The following is a 22,506-nucleotide window of genomic DNA, read 5'->3' on the forward strand; positions in this document are numbered from 1 at the left end:
CTCTAGCTACATATGCATATGTGAGGAAAACAGTTTCACCTACAATAAAGTGCTGTAACTGTAGAAGTAGGAAAACATATCTTACAGTTTATTATTTGGGCAGCCTTTAAGTAAACTCACCCCATGTCCAGAACAGACTTTGTCATTTGAACCCATTGGACAGCTGCTGATATTTAGTGATGAAATAAGGAGACATTTTCTGTCTAAGCACATCATTGATGGGCCACATGGTGTTCCATCCTCCACGTATCCCATGTCAGTCTCATCATCCAAAAGAATATGGGCACCGCTGTGTAAAGAGATAATTTTAGTACAATCCAATAACAAATATATTATCTTATATATTATATTATATATATATATATATATATATATATATAAATATCTGAAGTGAAACATATTTACAACCAGCAGTTGTTTAATATTACTGCAAACCAGAGGGAATGCATGTGCATTATGTAAGACTGTTTGAACTTTATTTTATGCTTCCTTTTGGTCTGCTAAATATACAATTTAAAGTATTTTTACATTTGTTAGGAATGGGAAAAAATGCCAATTAATGTTTGTGCACCAAGTTGAGGAATCAAGAAGGCAAGTAAGACAACATGTGCTTTGGGATTCAGAGCCAAAAAAAAAAAAATCTGTTGTCATGTTAAATAAGACAGTAGGTGTAATTTTATTTAGGGCACATCAACAGGTATTTTCTCTACTTGCAGAGTTGTAATAGGATAAAACATAGGGACATGTGCATGTACTGCAGAAAGGTATGAAATTTGCTTCTGCATTGACATACGCTTCCAAGATAACACAAAGGCTGCCTTTGCTGAACGCCTTCTGAACAAAATTCAATGTGCCCTTTCACACTTGTTGGTTTTGGGTAAATTGATTTATTTATTTGTCATCATGTGAGCACTTGGTTTGCATTTATGTACAATATCATGCATTACAGTATGCGTTGATATTCATTTAATGAGATTCCAGATTTCAATGATCTGCCAAAACCAGGAGTGTAAAGAGGCTGGGAGGACTTGCAGAGCTGAAAACACACTGAAATGCAGAACCTTGTTAGCATCCCCATGGGCTATGATGGAGTCCAAGTCTTCAGATAGCCACACATTCTGCCCTTGATTTAATTCACGGCTGTTCACAATAATAATTGGTAAAAAATATATTTTGTACCATGTAAAACCTTGATTAAATACCTGCAGTCCAGAACTCTCTTTTGGTGGTTAATGTATGTTGGTGGAATGTCACCTTCTAATTTGCCAATGCGAGGGGTTTTAGATACATTTGCACACAGCAAAAATCCACAAAATACATCACTGCAAGAAAAAAAATAATAAAAAATGAGATGGCTGATACAATTTCCTCTATTCCTATATTTTGGGATCTCAATAAGTTATGTTTAATATTTGTAAAAGTGAGATAAATGAGAACCCAAACTGCATTAATAAACTTTTCACTGTGTGCAGGGTTGCAAATGGTTTGAATCCATCTATGCTATAATAAATATCAGGCAGGTCATAACCAATTGAAACAGAAAATTAGAAAAAACTTGAAATAGATTTTTGAATGCGAGAAATTCATGCACTTGAATCATTCCAATGTAATGTGGTCATACGCACCACAAGTTTTTTATGATATAATGATTAAGGAGCTAAAATGTTAATTCACCCCTTAGCTTATTTTTAGTTTCTCCCACGCATGCTAAAATGCACATTGGTAAACACTCCAAAACATTATACATCATCTTTTTAAGGAGACAAGAGGAGTTTGTTATGCCTGTATGTCACACTACAATCTACTGAAGCAAATTAGGAGGAAATTGTGCTTGGCCTTAAGAGCTTGACATCCCTGAGCCAAGAAGTTCTCAAAGCTGAATAATTCTGGGTTTATACTACCCATGGTAGATCAGTGAAAGGATGTTGATAACCTACCACTGCTTTCTACCCTTACACAATCAAGAGTCCAAACTTTTTTTCCAATAGAATGGGGAGGGGTGAAAACCAATGGCCAATTTGTGCCATTAGGGAGATTTCTAAACTTTTTTAATCCCGTAGACTCAAATTTGTAGCAATGTCCATGACAGGAATACACTTCCAGCAAAATCACCTTCTAATAGAGGAAGGATGCTTGAAATGACTACTACCAGAGATGGAGCTGTGTAGAACACCCTGAAACAGAACACAATTTCCTCCAGCATTCTAAAAGGATTTCTGCTTTATTATCAATGCATTTTTTCTGCAGCCTTGTAAGAAACTCTGTACTTCTCCTCACTTATTGGCTTTTCTTCAACGTGTTGTCACAGTGTTTATAATGAAGCAAGAATCCTGTACTTTGGAGTGTTGGTGACTGTGTATTGTTTTTGAACAAATGAGAGGCATTTCCCCCAAATTTAGGGAAATGTTCTCTTAGCTGTCAGTGGAACAAATGTCTCCATTGGAGGATTCAAGTTCGTTCGAGTTCATGTTTCCCCAAACCACCAGCAACCTTTTACTTACTGTTTATTGCACTTTAACCAGTTACTTCCGTCCCTTCCACAATTTCCTTTCTCTGTACCTTCGGCATTCAATCTCTCATAACAGTATTTGTCTGACCCTGAAGCTTCTGCCATAACAGAAAGAAAAGCATAAGCTGCAAATGCTCTATTTTTTTGCAACACTGTTATAAATACATTCCTCTGGCTTTGTTAGCAATATGAAAATGAAAGCCAAAAACGTTGTAATATTGATTATTTTACCAGTTAAGTAATGTTATGTGCTACATTTTGCCTTGTTAAAACCCATTTATAAAACCAAGCATTGCATTCAAGATGGCATGAGTAAAGAGAAATACATAGGCTGGTCATGGACACAGGTGGCAAAGATAGAAACGGAACAATATAGTTAGTTCACTACTATCGCATGATCTCTCTAGCCAAAGTGCTCTGTCTTGATCAGCCACTCTGATTGGTTCCTGGCACTTATTACTAACAAGGTCTTGCTGAAGCAGGGAGATTGGGCAGGATTAGGGCTGCTTGGAAAATATTATACAGCAGATCTACAGCCTATATACAGGGGACAGTCCATATAAAAGTTATATTTTATAGATGATGGTGACTTAAACCGATTCATGATTTCCAGGAGTGTGTTATGATTTGTGCCATGAGTTCCCTGGCATGTTTTTTTGTAGAAGCTGTCAAAGGGAGACCCTGCTCTCCCCTGGGAATTCTTTATTTTATTTTGTATAATGATTTCATTTATTTTTGGTGATTATTTAATTTGTTATTTAGGTTTAATTTATTCACTTTATTTATTGAAGACTGAAACAAAATAAGTAGGGATGCCCCAACATAAGAACATCCAAACCTTCAATCTGGGCATGAAAGCCACCAGGGATTTAGGAGATCCATAATATATATCTCACAGAATGATTTAACCAATGGCAGTCTAAAAGTGTAACTTCAATTTTGTTGGAAAAAAAAATTTGTTCTGAGTGATCAATATACACTGACAAGATTTTAAAGGGGAACTATACTGTAAATATAATAAATTTGTAAAGTAAATTTAGGTGATGTCCCTTCTGAAATACACTAAGCTTACCTGCATGTTCACAATTTTTTGTATAATGTATGTAGGACTGCATGCACAAGTTAATGTACAATCCTGGCATATCCAGCATGCCCATCTGTGGGTAATGAATGAATTCCTTTCCAGAAGTTACGTCATTTTGGCCTGCCCAATCCAGATGGCTGAAGATTACTCTTAACCTAGTCAACAACTGAGTGAAGATGATGGCATCCATGACAGAGGATGACAGAGGGGAATGTATTTAAAAAATTTCAAACAGGTAGGTAAGTTTATTTACAGGATATTTCTGCTTGTTATGAGGAAATATCTGTTTGCTTCACAATGTAAAATAATCCTAAATGGGAGTGTCTGGCTCATTATAATCAGCTAGTTCCGTTCCCGTGCTCTAATGAGGAAAGCTGCAGTGTCTGCATCCCATTAAAAGTAATTAACCCTTGGAGAGTTTTTCACCAAAACTGAAACTCCTATTGTAAGGTAGGTCATTTAATCCTATTTCGTCAAATATTCCTACCTGAACACAGGGGATGCATAAAGTAGACTTGTATCTTAGTGCAGACTTCTGGGAAAACTGGCGAGCCAATCACACAAAAAGCAAATGGCACTTCCAGTCACATTTCTGTACACCAACAGTGTATAGAACGCTTTCGGGTTGCATTACTGGATCCGTTGAAGATTAAATTTGTAATAATATTAAGTTACAAAATGATTTCTGTAGCAACTGTATGTGCTGTAATATTTATTTATTTATTTTTTACAAAAGTGGGATTACCCTTTTGGCTTAACACATTTTTGTATTGTTTTGTTTGATAGCTGTATTACTAAAATAAATTAAGGCTTACCAATCACTTTTGTACCAACCAATATATACAGTAATATGATTTCTATCCAAAAAAAAAAAAACTCCAATAGATATAATAAATAAACATATAAATATAAATGAATAGGAGTTAATTTAGTAATAACTTACTTTGTCCCCAGATATGTTTGCACTGATTGTCTCTTGTCTTGCATTCTCCATTGTAACAGCGTCCCTAAAATATATTAAAAACACAGATAGAAAATTGCAAAATAACACATAAGCACATATATTTGTTAAAAGCAATATCATCTGTCAGATCTTAACTGATAGACTTAGGATTATTTCACCTGTTTATTTGGTACAGCAGTTGGCCAAAGTTTTCATTAAAAAAAAAATGTATTTATGCTTCACAGTGCAGTGAAATCTTGTGACGGATAACTTTCACTGCATTCAGCTAAATTCTTCTTATTTTGCTCCATTTTACCTTTAGAACCATGTCCCTCTAGGTTATTAGGATGAAAAAAGGACAGAGTCCTGTTTTCCTTTGTCCTGATAAGTAAGTAGGAATTCTAATTCTAGGACTGGAAGGGTGCTACTATCAGAACTATGGGCCTGATTTATGAAAGCTTTCCAAGGCTGGAGAGCATACACTTTTTCAACAGTGAAGCTGGGAGATCCAGCAAACCTGAAATGGATTTCCTAAAAGTCAAATAATATTTGTTATCAAATGTTTTCAATCCTGGACCAGATCCAATCCTGGTTTGCTGGATCACTCCGCTTCACTGATAAAAGTGGATCCTTTCCAGCCTTGGAGAGCTTTAATAAATCAGGCCCTATATAGTGAAAATAAAAAATAAAATCCTGAAAATCCATTTTTTATTTTTTGGTTTGGATACGCTTTAACTTCCCCCAACCCCAGCAACACAAACTTTACTTTCCTTCTCTTCTTCACTCATTCAACTACCAGATGAGAGGAAGCCCTGTGTAAGTCATGACCAGGAATTTACATGGGGCTGAGCACGCTTTCTCAGCCCCCATAGGACAGTACTGAGCCAATCACCAACCATTTGTGTTGTCCTGAGAAAAATATTCCCTTATACCTAGAAGTATCATATACTGCTTTTTTATTTGCTCCTGGAAGTCACATAAAATGCTGAAAGGTAAAGGTGGGTATGAGCTGTTAGGAAGGTAGGGGAAACTTACATAGACCTGTTGCTTGCCCTGCTTATTGTGCAGTAACTTTGTTCCATAGACTTCACACTTTAGTGAATTAGACCATAAATGAGTCCTGGGAATACTAGGGTTAGAGACTTCCAATTAGTCTTATACAGATAGTTTGCATGTCACTTTGGCATGTTGGGGAAGAAAACTGTTAGAAATATGCTTTTTGTCTTTCTATATTTTATGACTATTTTTTTTATAACTATTATAAGTAAAAGAATAATGTGCAAATTGTACTCTTGTATTCTGCCAGCTCCAAAGGACTGCTATAAGTGACTCCCTTTTGTACATCATCGCTGCTCTTTGTACTAACCTAATAAACAACCTTGTGTGCATTATCTTTTAAAACATTACATCTTAGAAGACTTTGTTTCCATGAAATACATAATAGAAAGTTTTGCTGGCAGATTGCTTTCTCTTGAAATAAAGTTGCCAATTAAATTTTATGTTCTTATGGTTGCATCTTTAGTTAGCCATATAAAACATCAAATTACCATGGCGCCTCTGCTTCAAAGGTCAAATATCACTTATATAGATAGCAATCAGCATGGCCCATTTCATCTACTTTTTATTTGACCACTTGTTTTGTTCACCTTAATGCCTTAAATTGCAAATCTGTCACATGTGAAGCAAGATCACAGGTTGTAGAGTAGGGTACAGTCCTCTAGACATTAAGCGAAACATCTATTTATGTGTTATTCTCATTTATTATCATGTATTATGGTCCTCTGTGTTAAGGCAGACAGTTATTCAGTGTTGGAAATTTAGCACTGTCTATGTCTCCTACTTTGCTTTTTCCCCTAAAACTTTGCAGGACATATTAACCTGATGGAGGTGGAAATAGATCCCTTAACACTGCTCTGTAGATGAGATGTGAGATGAATGTAACCAGATTGAATTTCATAATGTAACTTTAGAAAAGAACACACATAGCAAAAATATATCACATTTACATGGTCTAATTCAGTGATTGCTAAATGGTTGGAGGATGTCATAGGTGTCATATTCTATTGAATCATGCCTGTTTAAATTTTTTTTACCCCTAAATGGCATTAAAAATATAAACACCTGGCAGATTGAGAACAGCACATTGTCTATGATTAGATGGTTTTGTACAGAACAAAACAATAAAAAAATCATACAGACATTAGAAGCATTAGGAGATAGAAAGCACTGCATGAATAATCAATTTTAATGATGGGTACACCAAAGGTAGGTATGTTATCATTAAACTCTGTGCTTCCTTTTTAACACAGTGGAACCCCTTGAAAAAACATCTGGGTCTTCAGGGACGCCCTGCTATAATTACTTTATCCACAGCTCACAATACATTAAATGTGGGGATCAGCAGGAAGAATGCCTCTTACATTACTGGCCAGTGGGAAGAATGTCACCCTTACAAATAGCCAAATGATCACTGGTGCCAGTTAAACTGACCTGAGGGGCAGCAATTGCTCAAGGAACCCATAGTAACCTCAGGAGAAACCTTAGGAAACCATGGAACCCTGGCTGAGAAACACTGATTTAACTGGAGGGCATTTTGTTAGTGGTAGATATTGCACTCTCCAAAACAGTATCCTTATTTTGGTCACATTTCAGTAAATGATGCCTAAGAATATCACTTATTGCTCCTAATACTGTCAACTTAAGAAACATTCTCACTACATCAGCTGCAGAAGATTTATTACCTATATTTACTTCAACACGACAAGTGCTATTACCTGGTTTGAATCACAGGCATATCCATCCTGTTTACGTAGATTGGGTGGACACTAGAAAAAAAAAAAAGAAAAGGGTCACTGGTAAGACACATTGAATTATATACATTTGTAAAGCGTAAAGTGTATATGAGTCATCAGATGTACCATTAGGCACAGTAGGCATGAGTCTCCAGGTTGCAGAATTAGTGAGACATTGGTACTGCCCACACATTTATCTAATATATATGTACTTACAGATTGTTTCAATATTCTAAGCCAATGTTAAAACCAATAGAAGAAAAAAATATTTGTTGTAACAATGCTGATCCTAAGAGGAACACTTGTTTTTACTGTATATCATTCAAATGGTTATGTAAATAGATAAACCATATTTACTCATGACTAGATATTAAAAGTACAATACCTGTCCAGAGTCTCCTGTGCATTGCTCTGTGATGTCACAATCATTCACCGCATTACGGCACTCATATTCACGAGGTAGAAACTGCAAAGGTAACAAAAACATGAAAAGTATTCAGTGCAGCGTCAAACCTGATCTCATATATTTACTATTTTACCTATTTCTATATTTCAGTTTTTCTATGTGCCTGTATCGATGCACTTGATAGGTAGGTTGTGTTTTATGTCATACAACCCTCTATATGCTGCTTTCGGTTAGAGGGCACCAGGGTCAGCAGTTTGATCCACATTTTCCAATATTTTTCACTAAACATTCAACGTATAGCTGGGTGCCCTTTATGGTGTTCTTTGTTCTAATTATTTACATTTTCTGGCATATTCTAGTTGGTCTTAGGTGTCTGGAAATTTTTAAGATTTTGGTTGTGTATGCCAAATTATGAACACTGTGTCTTGTTTTTAGGAATAAAGTTTGAAAATGAAAAATATGAAGGCTTTTTGAGACCATGAAAACATTTTCCCAGAATCTAGACCTAAACCTAGTCCTAATCCAAACCTATTTCTAGCCTCATACCCTAACCTAAACCAATTAGGCAGTCATTGGCTGGACAGCAGCAGAAGCCATACCAACAGAATATTAAAGTACCTGTGGCCACACTAACCACCAAAACACATACATATATTTCACTTTATTGGCATATATTCAAATGTATAATAAGGCTACTAGCCAGGTCTGTGACTAAGACAGTTTTGATAATATTTTTGTTCAGAAATGTTTTATTATTATTGGTGATTTATGCTTTGGCTACTTTTACGATACAAAACGCATACTTTACAAAAGTCACAGAGCAGACCAGGCTGTATAAAAATGGGTCAGCTAGCAGGGAGGCAAGGTAAAGGGAATCATTGGTATTCTGTAAAATTGTTATAACCTTTACCTTAATTTGGTTTCCTATGCTGGCCACCTTTGGGCATGTGTGGCTAGTTCAACAAGAGAACTGTGGCAGTAAATGGGGTGCAGTTATGTTAGGAGGTTCAGTTTAATTCAGAAAATATGAAACCATCGCTCCTCTTTAGTACTCAATACATAATAAATGTATCTATGAATATAAAGCCCACTTGTACAGTTTAAAATGTAGTGGAGCTAGTACAGAAGGTGATCATATTTTAGGACGGTCTAGGCAGCATGATAGATGTTTAAATAGAGCGCTGAAAAAAGGCCACATGCTTTCTAAAAACAGATATAACAGACATATGTCATTACCTACCAGACATGAGGTGTTGCAGCATGGCCCATCACTGCACTGTGCTCCATTAGATAGAGAACATTTCTTGCAGCAGTCTCCAATACAATCCTGTGTAAAATGTTTTGTCTGTGAGAAAGATAGAATATAGATATTAGTGACAAGTAGAGGAACTGAGAAATGTATTTATGTGAAAATATGCCTTGAAGATAAGAACAATGCCATGTACCGTTTTAAGACTTCCTAAACGTTTTACAAACTAATTATAAGTTTTTTGTGATTATTTATGAATGAAAAGTTGTAAATAAAATGAATTTAAAGTTTTATGAATGAAAAGTTGTGATTTAAACTTTACTGATTTCCACAAGTGGGTGTTTGAGGGAATGTCTAATTCCCTGTTTTATAAATAGAGCCCTGTCTGTGTACATTATTAAAATATTATTACTGAATATGGTGTGCTTTGCATTTTTCCCTTGGATTTGGACTGTAAACCTTGAATCTCTGCGGGATCTTGCTGCAACAAAGACTGGTCAATACTGTTCTCTCTCTTTGTTCATGCATTTTACTTCATGAATTTTTGTAGTGCTAGCCTATTCAGAATTCTACCCTGACTTTAGAATTTCTTCATGTAATTTGAAATCAAGCATAGTACTATTTTTATGCATTACAGAATTGCTAAACTGTAAATTGTTCTTACTGCTGGAGACTTACTGTTCGCGAACCACAGTCACATTCCTCTCCTGGTTCCACATAACCATTGCCGCACTCTGTCACTTCAAAGAGCTGTCAACGTACAGAAGACAATATTTCACTTCTTCTAGTGATAGCATAGGCAAATTTTACATATCATGTTTTTGTTTGCAATTTGATAAAAATCACCATTGCTAAAACTGCAAGAATTCTGTTGGTTTAGGAAGTACTCTCCAGAAAACTTGCACTCACTAGTCACCTGTCCAAATATTTTTAAGGGTGACTATTTGTGTAATGTTCATGTTCCTTTATAAACCAGGGAAGGGGAGGCATTTTGCAGACACTGATAGCATATAGGAGGGAAAAAAATTACCAAATAGATCAGGTATTCTAACCCAGCGGTCCCCAACAGGTAGTCCGTGAGAACATTTTGGAGGTCTGCAGCTCTTATTGGGCGCACGGCCAGAGCCGCGGACCATGTCCCACATATGGGTTGCAGGCTCAGGGTGGAGGGCGGGTTGTTTCTCTGGACACAACCCGCTCACTCTCCCACCACAGACTTAAAACTGCGATTGGAGGATTCTGGCATCATGACGTCACTTTGAGGGAAGTTTCTTCTCCTTTGAGAGACACATGGCACATATAAGGTCCGGGGTCCATGAATTTAGTAGTCCGTGATGTCCAAAAGGTTGTCGACCACTGTTCTAACTTGTTCAAAAACACCACCCCCCTCCCCAACAATTTGCCTTTGCTGGAGCCATCTGCAGGTGCTGGATAGATATTACTTCAGCAGGAAAAAACTTGGTCAGGTAATTGTCTTCCATTATTTATGTGCTTCTTTACTAATCTACTTAATCTTCTAAAAAAAGCTATATGTGCAGCATCTTCTAGAAACTGTAAAACCATATTATCATGAAAATTGGTATTGATTGGTCTATTGGTCAAAGTATATTTCCAGAAAGAGATAAAAAACCTGTATGGTTTAGAAGGCCGGCCGGCCTCAGATACTAACAAATTTTGGGGTGCCAAGAAGAATGTAGAAGAAGCCAATGAAAACAAAAAACAGCATAGTACATCTAGAGTAAGCCAAGACATATGTGAAATATTTACTTCTGTATAGTATGTAATAAACATAATCAAACATCCTGTAATAAATACAAAAGACAAGATTGTGTTTGACATCATATTTGTTGCATTTCAAATGTTTTAAACACAATAGCTTTAAAATTGAAAACAAACATTTTGATAGATTAATGTACCTTTGTTGGTCTATTAAATAGACACGAACCTCCTCCACGAGAAAGAAATTCTTTAAATTCGGCAACACTGCATTTAGAAAATCTTCGGGAATGGTACACTCTAAAAACATAGAAAGTAAAAGAGCAACTCGCATGATAAAGAAAGATTCACATTCATAAAATGAAAGAAAGTGATAGATAGGTATAGAAACTCATTCAAATTGTAAAGGTTTATCATTTTTTGTAAATCATTTACCAAAAGCCTTTTTTAGTGCAGAAATTAACTATTGGCAAAATCATCTATTTGCCACAAACAGGTAACACACGTCTGTAAGTTTCGAGAGGACATCATTTTAAGCTGGTAGGTTTTATTAACTGGAAATGTTTTTTAGAAAAAAATGTAAATTGAATAGCTAAATGCACATATCCATATCCATGCCAATGGTATAAAATCATTGCTTTAATGTAAAGCTTTAAATTCAATAATGTTTATTTTGAAATAAATTCATAATGAAATAGCTATTACATTACATTATCTTTTCTAAACTAAAGTGCAAAGTACTTACCTGCTACTCTAAGCAATTAAACAAATAATCTGACTTTCAGTTTAGAAAACCCTGTCTTTCTTTATCATTCTTTGAATAAACTTTAGAAATCCTACTACTGCTAATCAGTATACCCACCCGGTTTCCTCCATAATGCATCCACCAAAGTTTTCTGTACAGTCACATTCTTCTGAAAGATCAAAGAAAACCATTAGGGTTTTATACTTAGAAAATGTCTAAACAAATCTAAACTAATTTTAAACACGTTCAATATTTTTACAAACCAAGGTTTGTAATTGCAAACCACTATGTAGGGTAAAGGCATAGGAAACTTTATAGGAGGAATTTTAGGTTTTCTAATCTTGAATTCCACATGATTCCTCACCATCCCAAACTGCTGCTAGATCACCAGTTTTTAGTACAAGGAACATGTGACATTTTATTTTATGTAATGCAATGCTCATGTCATTCGGCAATCCTGAGTCCTAGTATATGGATTGCAGGGAAGCACACAGCCATTTCCCTGCCAATTTAACCAAAGCTTTTATATAAATAAGCTAAAATGAATATTCTTCATTTTTTCCTTAGTTACCTTAGTTATAAAAAAAATGACAGCCAAGCAGGACTTGATATCAAATAAAGGCTAATGTATTGAGAATGATCTACAATCTAAAGTGCTGATTCAGGAAACCTAGAAAAATATTTGAAAAATTCTGATAGGTTGCAGTTCTGCTCATTCTGTTATTTTCAGTGTTTCATAAATCAGTCACTTTATCTAAAATATTAAAAAAAAATTGAAAACCATTGAAATTATTTTCATTTATTTTCACAAGAATTGAAATTGTAATGTCATACTCACTTGGCTTCAGCTTTCGAGAAGCTGGTTCCCACTGGATCCCAACATTTTGTGCTAAGCTCTGTGCCAGCTGCTGTGCCATTGCCATAAGAAAACCATACTGCAAAAAAAATAGAATTTCCTGATCTACCCAATCTCTTACAAAGTCCAATTATGGTCATATATTTCAATAAATAGAAACCATCAAAATATAGTCAAGAATCTGGGGGGTCCAGATGTAAAATGACTTTCTTTGGCAGTTAAGACTGTGGAAGTAATAACTGCTCTGAGAAAATCTCCCCACTGGAGTTTCAGGAAAATATAACAAATATAAAAATGATTGTAAGTAAATATCTTTATTAGGAAATATTCAGCCTCCAATAGCATTTTGATCTCAAACATAATAATCTCACCTCCAATGCTATTATTAACACGATAATTATTTAGAGGTAGACAATGAACTGATTAGCTAAATCCATGCTTTATATATCTCTTTATACCTACACAAAATATTTTATGGAATTGATGCCAACTATTTTGATACACACATGCTCTGATATATTCTTGCTCAGATTGGTGCAGGCATATGAAATACAATAATGTTATACAAAGTGTAATAATCCATAACAATCACTCCAAGATCATTTTCCATATCCATAAGCCCTCTCCAACAGCAATACATTGTGGTGTTTACCATCACAAGAAAGATACTATTAAAAATATAAAAGGTAGCTAGGGGGGTAAGACTCGGGGGGCAGTAAAGTAAGGATGTTTGCTGCATGATGAGTTCTTGAGTTTATTGTGGTTTTAAGATGTTGAGTGTGGAGAGCATAAAGGTTTGGGGATCAGGGCCTCCGATTTACATCTTGCTTTGTAATCCAGGAGGTTAATTTACAAAACTACTTTAGTTGCTATTAGGTCAGACATTGTGGTAGAAGAGCACACTTAGTCATCCTTGAGACCTAGGGTCCAGAACTTGGCATGGCAATAATATCAGCAGAGCTCCTTGGAAAGCTACTTTTGCTTAACTTTTTAGTACAGAAACTGTAAGTGATGCTTATGGAAACACATTGACGACATTCTAAAATTGGCTGTGCTCAAGTGTGGTGATAAAAAATAAACTCTTCATTGTATATAAAAATATTACCTCATTCACTCCTACACCTCTAGAGATCGAGCACACTCCTCCAAAATAGCTCATACTGCTTCTCTTGTAATGGAAATTTCCATTCCTTAAAATTTAGGGAGATAAACATAGCAACACGTTTTTATGCATGAAATACAATTGATTTCCAATTAGAAACTTCAGAATTTTTTCTAAACAATAAAAAATGCAAATTTGACCTTTTTGAAAAATGAAATGGTGCTTAGGTACTTACAAGAGAAGATGCACAGCATCAGCATGCTGTTTAATATGATTCTGTCTGTATTTGGAGAAATCATGTAACATTTTCAGAGGGTCGGGGCTAATTGGTATGCGGTCTTTATCTGTCCATGTCTCTACTGCGACCAGAACCACCCGTGTGTTCAGCTGTTCTTTATAAATCTGTTGGTACAAAACATATGAAAAGGTAACCACATAAATTAAACACATAAAAAGGCTCTGGAATTTAAAAAAAGGAAATGTTGATTAGAGAAGAGTTTTGAGTTGTTTGTTTGTGTATAATTGTAACAGACAACATTTTTATGAGCATATTTGCATTTTTTTAAAAGTTGATCAATTCTTCTTAAAAAAAACACCGCTTTTGAAAACCTAGTAGCAAGTGTTGTAATGGGTGTTGGGACTGCACTATGGATAATAGAAGTAGGCACTTCATATCTTCATCTACTGACAGACACAATTATTATTAACCACCTGGGCATTACACTGAGGTCTAGATTTCTGTACCAAAAGCGGTACACTGTTTTTCATGAAATTTTTTTTTAAATTGTAGACCTGTAACTTACAGAAATATGTCCGAACAGGGTTCTAGTAGATATCATGAATATAAAAAAGTTTGAAACACACAATCATGTAAAAAAAACATTTACTTTTAATAAAATTAAAGAAAAATCAGCTTAAACAAGAATGCATAAATAAATAAAAAATACTGAAAATACTGAAAAAGCAATAACTCTGTATATTGTATAGTACTATTATTATTCTAAAACACCTCCCTAGTGTGGTAAATTTTTGAATTTCCCGGTTATTTTCTTTGTCTTTATTTTATAATATTTTGTATTGGATTGGATACGGGAGTTTGTATCCAATCCAATACAAAATGTGAATTTGAATTTCCAAGTTATTTACTTTGTATTTTTTTTTTTATTATTATTTTGGATTGGATTGGATACAGGAGTTTGTATCCAATCCAATACAAAATGTGAATTTGAATTTCCCAGTTATATACTTTGTGTTTATTTTATATTATTTTTGTATTGGATTGGATACAGGAGTTTGTATTCAAACCAATACAAAATGAGAGTTAGATTTTTAATTTCCGGCTGATGGGCACATGTGCTGACGACGTCATCAGGGATCGCCGAGGGACACGTACACGCAACATGAACAGAGAAGAGAAGAAGCCGGCGGAGAAGCCAGGCACCCAACGCTGGAGAGGGTGATCGACGCTGGAGAGGGAGATCGACGCTGGAGAACGACGCTGAAACAACAGAACACGGGATGATTACAGCGGGACCAGGTAAGTGATGGCATTTAACCACCTGAGAAAAGTTCGGGTTTAACACTTTCTGCAAGTGTTTTTACCCCGAACCAAGGTTGGGTCTAACGGCCGGGTGGTTAATAATATTAATAATAATAATATAGTATTTATTAGTTCCAGCATAGTATGCAGCGCTGTACATTAAATAGGTGGTACCAGCTAATGTCCGTCTACTGTCCTGTTTGTACAATGTCTAATCAATGCTAGCTAAAAACTTTAAAGTGGACTTATCTACAGTTGGAATTAGCCAGTTTGTGTCACCTTTAAAGAAATTTAGAAACATCAGATGATCAGCAACAGGTCTGGATTTTAGCTGCTGTGGAATTAAACCTCACTGGATCAGACAACATACTGGAATTATTTGTATCTACCTGATTTTTGGTTAAGTCTACACTATGAAGTGTACAGTACCCCAATACAGATGATTGTGCTATATAAATTAAATTAATAGTAATAAAAGACATATTTGCAGACCAGCAGACAGATGAAAAAGGATTTGATCAGAAACCAATAATGTAATAAAAACTTTCCAATAGTTTTCTTTGTGACCAAAAGATATCACCAAAGTCTAATGAATCTTTCCACCAAAGTAACACACTTATACAAACCTGGCAACAATTTCAATGTAATATGATATAAACTATTTTCTTTATTCTCGAATTTTGTTTATTGTACAGAATTCTTAAGAAATTAAAAAGAACGTCATATGTAACTGTGTAGAGAGGTATCATAAGAGAGAGTAATTCAAGAGAATAGGTGGTCCTAGAGTGGTGCCCCTGCCTTAGTTATTACTTCTCATCTTTCTTACATTATGAACGTCATATGTAATCGAAACAACTTGAAGATAAGAAGTTATTTCAAAGCATATGATGCACCTGAATGTAGCGTCATCAAGCCTGATATAAACACCCCTCGCTTTCATCGATACCCTTTGATAATGTCAATTGCTCATAATAACCCTCTTTCTTAACTGCTTTGAATTATAGGAGTTGCAGCACAAACAGAAAGATTGTAATTAGGCATTTAGTGAAAGTGACACATGTATAAGAACAAGAACTCTTAATTATACATATCTTATTATTATTATATCTCCCCTGTGTACTAATGCAGATACATGGATTTCAAGATCCTGTTTTCTTAATTACCTGAGGTCAGTTAGACTGCATAAGGCCACTGGTCAGTACAAGTAAAGTCAGTGGGGCTGATATACTAAAGGAACAGAGAATGTTCATATAGATTAGTGAATATTGTCAAGTGATGTTCACTTGGAATACTCGATCAAACATAAAAAGATGTTACAAAAATTATTTCTGGTTGGAAATTATAAGTTGATTAAAGTAAACATGAATTAAAGTGTATGTAAATGTATATAAATAAAACTAAAACTCACATGGTACCATCTCTAAGAATGTTGTATAAATACAGCCAATAAAATATGCTGCAAATTATATTCACCCTTTTATCCTCTTTAAAATCCTTCTTTTCTACCTGAAACTCTGGGGGTTAGGGCTGGGGAGTGCAGAGGATGGCCTGGAATCATTGTCACCTGAACTGTGGAAGGCTAGATAGGAATTGTGGCAACTGAAATCAGGCATAAGGTGCAAGTGCATGATGTCCCGTAACTTGCAATCCGTGGAAGACCCAAACTACCTGACCACACTGGGATAAATGTGGTTATTAACAAGCAAGGGGCTCTTTGCTAATGGCAATGGCAAGATCAACAGTTATCTGATGACTTTCCAAGATCTTCTATGCAATGCAGAGATTTCTGGATTACAAAGGGACATAATACAATTAAAAAGTTAAGTTCAGTTACATGTAACCTTGTTTTAGGCTAGGTGATCATTTAGATTACAATGGGAGCAGTGAAACAATAAAAATATAAAATAAAAAATATAAAAAATAAAAATAATTTCCAAATATTTAATTGCATATATAATATATTCTTTGTTTTTGTGCACTCTAATCATTAATTATACCTAAACTAAAGAACCAAATTTTATATATAGAAGCTTACCAGTGGTTAGATATGCATAAGATTTCTTTTTTTATACTTGGTGCATTGTCTACATGTACAGAAATATATCAGTTGGCCCTGTCAGAAGTCTTTAAAACTGTTTGTAGACTAAACAGAAATCTCAAGCAATGTTGTCAGCTTCCTTACTATCTTCTGTGAACCTCAATGTAATGTCCATATATTGGAGATAAAGGACCAGATTTATTAAAGAACTCCAAGGCTGGAGAGGATACACTTTCATCAGTGAGGCTGGGTGATCCAGCAAACCTGGAATGGGTTTTTTAAAAATCATATGCAATTTGTTAGCAAATGTTTTCAATCTCGGACCAAATCCACTGCAGGTTTCTTTGGAGAGCTTTATAAAGTCAGGCCTGTAGAGAGATGAAGGAGTTGGTAGCCCAATGAGGATTTTAGCCAGGGAGACAATCTTGTTCCTCCATAAATATTGTGCAGTGGGTAATCATTGTCACCTTAAAACTGAAAGACTATTATTATGAAAATCACTAAAAAATATTGGAAAAAAGCCAGAAAAAAAAGTTACTACAACCATAATTTTTGACTGGTGAACAGTAACATATTACATTTTAGCGTGGCGTTTAAAAACACTTTAGGGGGTTCTATTTTTAAATATTTTCACACAGTAGTCACAGTAGTTCAGTTAGAAAATATATGACATATGAGTAAAATTTAAATCACCCATTTTCTGACCAGAAGTTTTGAATCTAAATCCAATATGAAAAATGTGTAAATTCTGAGTAAAGGCTGAGTGAACCTGGATAAGGAAACTGGTATAAATAGAGTTTAAATAAATGTAATGGGTCTCCAATATTAGGTCAAATATTTGATCATTGGTGACTGCCTCTCTCTTCATAGAGCAGAAAATATTCAATGTACATGACATGTAGGGTATGATAATAATTATTTTCATCAATGTGAGCCAATGGCAGCTGAAATTTACATTTGCTTTGGAAAATAGTGAAGTGAGCTTACTGAATATAACACAGAATCCAATAGTAGAATGTTCTTTTTTAGCCATGTGTGATGTAAATAGCTTTCCATGTTGAACATCTGGACGATAAAATGGATTTAGATTTTCGATGTGATAAGGCTTACTAAACACGTGAATTTAATCTCCAGCATACTGTCCCCAACAAGTCCGATAAACATGGATCTGTTCCAGTAGATTACTATCTAGATTTATAGCTGTTCTTAGGCTTATAACATACTTCACGAACAATAATTTATTACTTTAAGCTTTAAATCCCTTGCTATAATTTACCAATTTGCAGTACTTATGCAAACACTGTTTATTTTATGCAATATGGTTGTGAATGTTTTTGACGCATTAGCTGCCCACTATCAGCTCATATAGAAAAGCCAGGTGGCGTCAGTGTTTATTTACTTTTAGGTGGCCGTGGGTTCGTCAGTTGCTGACTGAAGTATACCAATAAAATTGTAATCCTAATTGCACTACTCCAAGATATACAGATATGGTCTATTTAGCTCCGCAGGATGTTACAGCAAATACCAATGATGTGTTTTATACTGATACAACAATTTTGTATCAATGAACAACTTGTTGCTGTATTGTAACCATTTTAGTGAAATACAAAAAATGGTCAGAAAAAAGATTTATTGCAATAAAAAAAACTAGTTGTGGCAAGTAGGGAAAAAGAAACGGAGCAATTTACTTTTGCAAAAGAAAAGCTAATCCTAAAAATCCCTGAACTTATTATTGGGGTTGGGGTCAGGTTACCCACAGATACATGTCCCAAGTACAAATCTGTTTAAAAAAACATGCTGCTTGGTCAACACATCTACTAGAAAAAGACTAATTAGGATTTGTATTTCTCTTGAATTGTTTCATTATTTCTAGAGCTTTTTCCACCCTTTCTGGGAACAAATATTAGGTACTAATGTTCCCCTGTACTCATTCCCCAGGGTGAGGGGGCAGATATCAGGGGCCCCCTTATTAAAGAAAACTTCAAGATTCTTCCAACCTGCAGACACAACAGAAGGGTCATGTTGTGGGCATGAGGCCCTTTTCTCCAAAGATGGCCCGGGCTAAAATTAGGGGCAGGAGGAGGTCTTGTTTTTTTGCAAAAAGGAGGGGGGCTGCAAACAAACCTGGGCACACCAGATTCCAGAGGACCTTCCATGGAGGGGACACTTACACATACTTACTGCCCCCATCTCCCATCCAAGAAAATCCCAAGCCGTTTAAAGGGTCTGGATTAAAAAACAGGGAAGACACTCAACATTGTTTGTAATAATTTGTTTTTCCCATAGAAAAAAACATTAAACACTTAAACAACAACACTGAAAGACATCTTTACCTGTGAAGCCCTACATAACACCTATGTAACGCCAACAAAGCCTTTGTCACTGTCACCTATTACTCATGTATGTATGTATAGTGTATATGTACATTCATTCACTACCATATTGGGTACACTTTGCTAGTACTGGTTGGAGCCCTTTTTGCCATAAATCATCTTGGCATAGATAGATTCAACGAGGTCGCAGAAATATTCTTCAGGGATTTTGGTCCATATTAGCATGATAGCATTACAACATTAAAATCCGTTATGCAAATCTCCCATTCCACCACATCCCAAACGTGCTATATTGGATGGCGAGCTAGTGACTACTGAGGCCATTTGAGCACAGTGAATTCATTGATATGTTCAAGATGCCAGTTTGTGATTTGTTAAGCTTTGTGATATGTAACGTGCTGGAAGTAGCCATCAAAACACAGGTACACTGAATTTATAAACATTGGTATTGAAAAGATGCTCAGTTGATAGTCAGGGGGTCAAACATGTGCCAAGAAAATATCCCTCCGATATTTTATGCTGATGCTGGGTAGTATATGACTTTTTTTCAATAACAAATATGTACAGCTTTAAGAAAATCCTTTATTAAAGCCAACCTATTTGTTTATGAATGAACAGCTGGGAATGAAAGGAACAAAATACATTTTACAGATTTAAAGGAACAATCCCAAATTACTAAGAAAAAAAACTTATTGTAGACTGAAAAAAATTGTAATGCTAATGAGTAAAATTCACCCCTTCTGACCATATAGATGTGTTTTGTTCACACATTTCATAGTGAGAAAGAAAAGAATGAAAAAACACAGCATTCGACTAGTTTCAATTTTACTTTTTTGCATGTATGCATAAAAGGTACATTTCATTAGTATTACTACTATTCAAAGTACAGCTAACTGCCATGTTGTCTGAAGCCTCATGGGGCAAATGCATTGCTTCCTTTAAGAATAACCTGAGATCCAAGCCTAAAATATGCAGGCCAGGGTGGCTCCTGGTTGTGGGAACTATTATATATAATTCTGCAAGAGGTACTAGAGATTGCACAGCTGAGAATCTTGTAACAAGAGGTTGCTGTCCTACCCATAAGGCCTAAAAAATATTTAAGCTCCTCGTTCCTAAGTCGGGTGAACATATATATACTAGCACTGCTATGTGTGTTGAATGATTTGTATTTATGATTATCCAGTCCTGAAATTTACACAGCTAAATCCCATCTAACATAGCACAGCCAGAGGGGTGGTATCAATTAAAGTTTAGAAATACAATGCTGTTCTCCTTTCACTCACAACCTGCTGATTCCTCGTGCTTCCCTTTCCTCCCATCAGTATAATTCTTGTCAATAAACTAGAATGCAGCCCATTGATTTGGCTTTCACTCCCTCTTTTGGTCCAAATGCATAGGGGAACTGCTAAAAGCTGAATATAAAATGAAAATTCAGGCTGTTATGCTAGTTAAACAAAATGGAAGAAATGTATTATTGAGTACAATGCATTTATTTTTTAAATGTATCTGTCTGGAGATGAGCTTTCAACTACATAAAATGCTCTAGCTTGGTATTGTAAAATCCTTTCTTCACCTTTAAAAAGAGAGCACCCCATCCATAAAATAATAGTGTTTTGTTGTTGTCTACTCACTGATTTTGTGGCTTAAAAATGGTGCCGACCAACTCATTTGTGGTTGGGTATATGTGCATATTAAACCATAGAAATTTAATTATTTACACAACAGCAAGAAATGAGCTTTATCAGCCATAAATAAGCCACCCTAACGTATGCTAGATGCTTTAAATGTTAAGTTACATCTTCTCAAAGTTCCTCAAATGTCTCATCTTAGCCTCTAAAGTCAGATTCCAGTCCATTTTAACAGCTTAGAAACATCCTCTGTGTGTTTACATGTAAAGACTGGCAGCTTGCCAAACTGATGGTACAACAAAAATATAAAAAAGACATTAGGCATTGTTCAGAGCAGCAGTTAAAAATGACATCGTTTACCCCTCCCAGGTGCAAAAGAGTTGCCAAAAGGCAGCCAGGAACTTTTACAGGTGGTAACCACAGAGCTTTTTCTAGGTGTTAGAAAATACTTGGTAGAATTGTTTTTGTATACAACTTATATATACAATTATATAGTTTATACAAGCAGCTGGAGTGGTTACCTGCACTTTGGATTTCAATTCATTATACACATTGAAAATGAATATCTTCACAATGCTTACAGATACAGAGATGGGTGAGAACATGCTTACAGTTTCTAATTTTGCTTGGGCATTGGGTCAAACAAATGGAGTGGTTTTTTAAAAATGAATTGTAACATATGTAAAACGTAACAAAATGTGTCTATATTCTGTACATAGATCCACAATTAAAATTTCTGGTTATGTTGACTGACCTGACCTACAAATAATGTACAGCTGAACAGAGGCTGGTTTATGGATTCCAGTTAACATTAGATGATCTAGGGTATACATATTTAACAGCCACTAAACTGAGCAACATTTATAGGCAACTTTACTGTTGCACCAGTGATCAGAAACTTGATCTGCTAAACTGCTGAACTTTCATAACTAAAAACTGAAAATCTCCTGAAGTCTCCAGAACTACAAACAATGTTTTTCACAATTTATACATTAATTTGTAACAGCAAATTTTTTTTTGCAAAAATTAAAACAACAGAATACATACTTACCGAGTCCACCACATTTACTATAGATTTAGCAAAATTGCTGGTATGTATGTGAGAAGAACGTTGCTTCTTATACTGAAAGAAAATAAATTAAAAAAAGTTTTGAGATTGTAGAATTTCTATAATATATACTTTGTGTTTCAATGACAATAGGATTATTATATATACAACACTGCCACCATGTGGTCACAAGATAGACTTACAACATTTGTAAAACAGTAATAAAAGGATAAAATAATAAGGATGATGTACAAAAAGATTACAATTTACCTTAGTAGATATAAACTTGAACAACATATATTATTGTTTAAATTTTCTTGCATTTTTATAGGCAGTTGACATGTTAAGGGGTATCTTTTTTAAGTAGTGAAAGTGAAATCAACCAGTGAATTTTACTGGTCCATGTATTTTAAATACAGCTACTAATTCACCAGCAGTGAATCGTTGGTAAATGTCACATTCACTATCATGTCTATGATGTATGTCTCTAAATACCATTACTTACATTTACAACAGA

At 35.1% G+C, this 22,506-nt stretch overlaps 1 protein-coding gene across 3 annotated transcripts in view; it reads right to left on the reverse strand.

Moving 5' to 3' along the window:
• The window catches only part of ADAM23 (ADAM metallopeptidase domain 23), a 113,337-nt gene that overhangs the window by 23,460 nt on the left and 67,371 nt on the right, over positions 1–22,506 (reverse strand). For all 3 annotated transcript variants that reach the window (XM_072418704.1, XM_072418705.1, XM_072418706.1), the window contains exons 10-23: positions 21,993–22,064; positions 13,638–13,804; positions 13,406–13,490; positions 12,283–12,379; positions 11,562–11,613; positions 10,900–10,999; positions 9,662–9,733; positions 8,975–9,079; positions 7,714–7,794; positions 7,311–7,361; positions 4,537–4,600; positions 2,502–2,607; positions 1,203–1,322; positions 121–289 (exon numbers count right to left, since the gene is read on the reverse strand). In XM_072418704.1, coding sequence (XP_072274805.1) covers positions 121–289; positions 1,203–1,322; positions 2,502–2,607; positions 4,537–4,600; positions 7,311–7,361; positions 7,714–7,794; positions 8,975–9,079; positions 9,662–9,733; positions 10,900–10,999; positions 11,562–11,613; positions 12,283–12,379; positions 13,406–13,490; positions 13,638–13,804; positions 21,993–22,064 — 1,341 coding nt within the window. The remainder of the gene's footprint in view (positions 1–120; positions 290–1,202; positions 1,323–2,501; positions 2,608–4,536; positions 4,601–7,310; positions 7,362–7,713; positions 7,795–8,974; positions 9,080–9,661; positions 9,734–10,899; positions 11,000–11,561; positions 11,614–12,282; positions 12,380–13,405; positions 13,491–13,637; positions 13,805–21,992; positions 22,065–22,506) is intronic.

The sequence above is a fragment of the Pyxicephalus adspersus genome, chromosome 7, assembly GCF_032062135.1.
Source record: "Pyxicephalus adspersus chromosome 7, UCB_Pads_2.0, whole genome shotgun sequence".
NCBI lineage: Eukaryota > Metazoa > Chordata > Amphibia > Anura > Pyxicephalidae > Pyxicephalus > Pyxicephalus adspersus.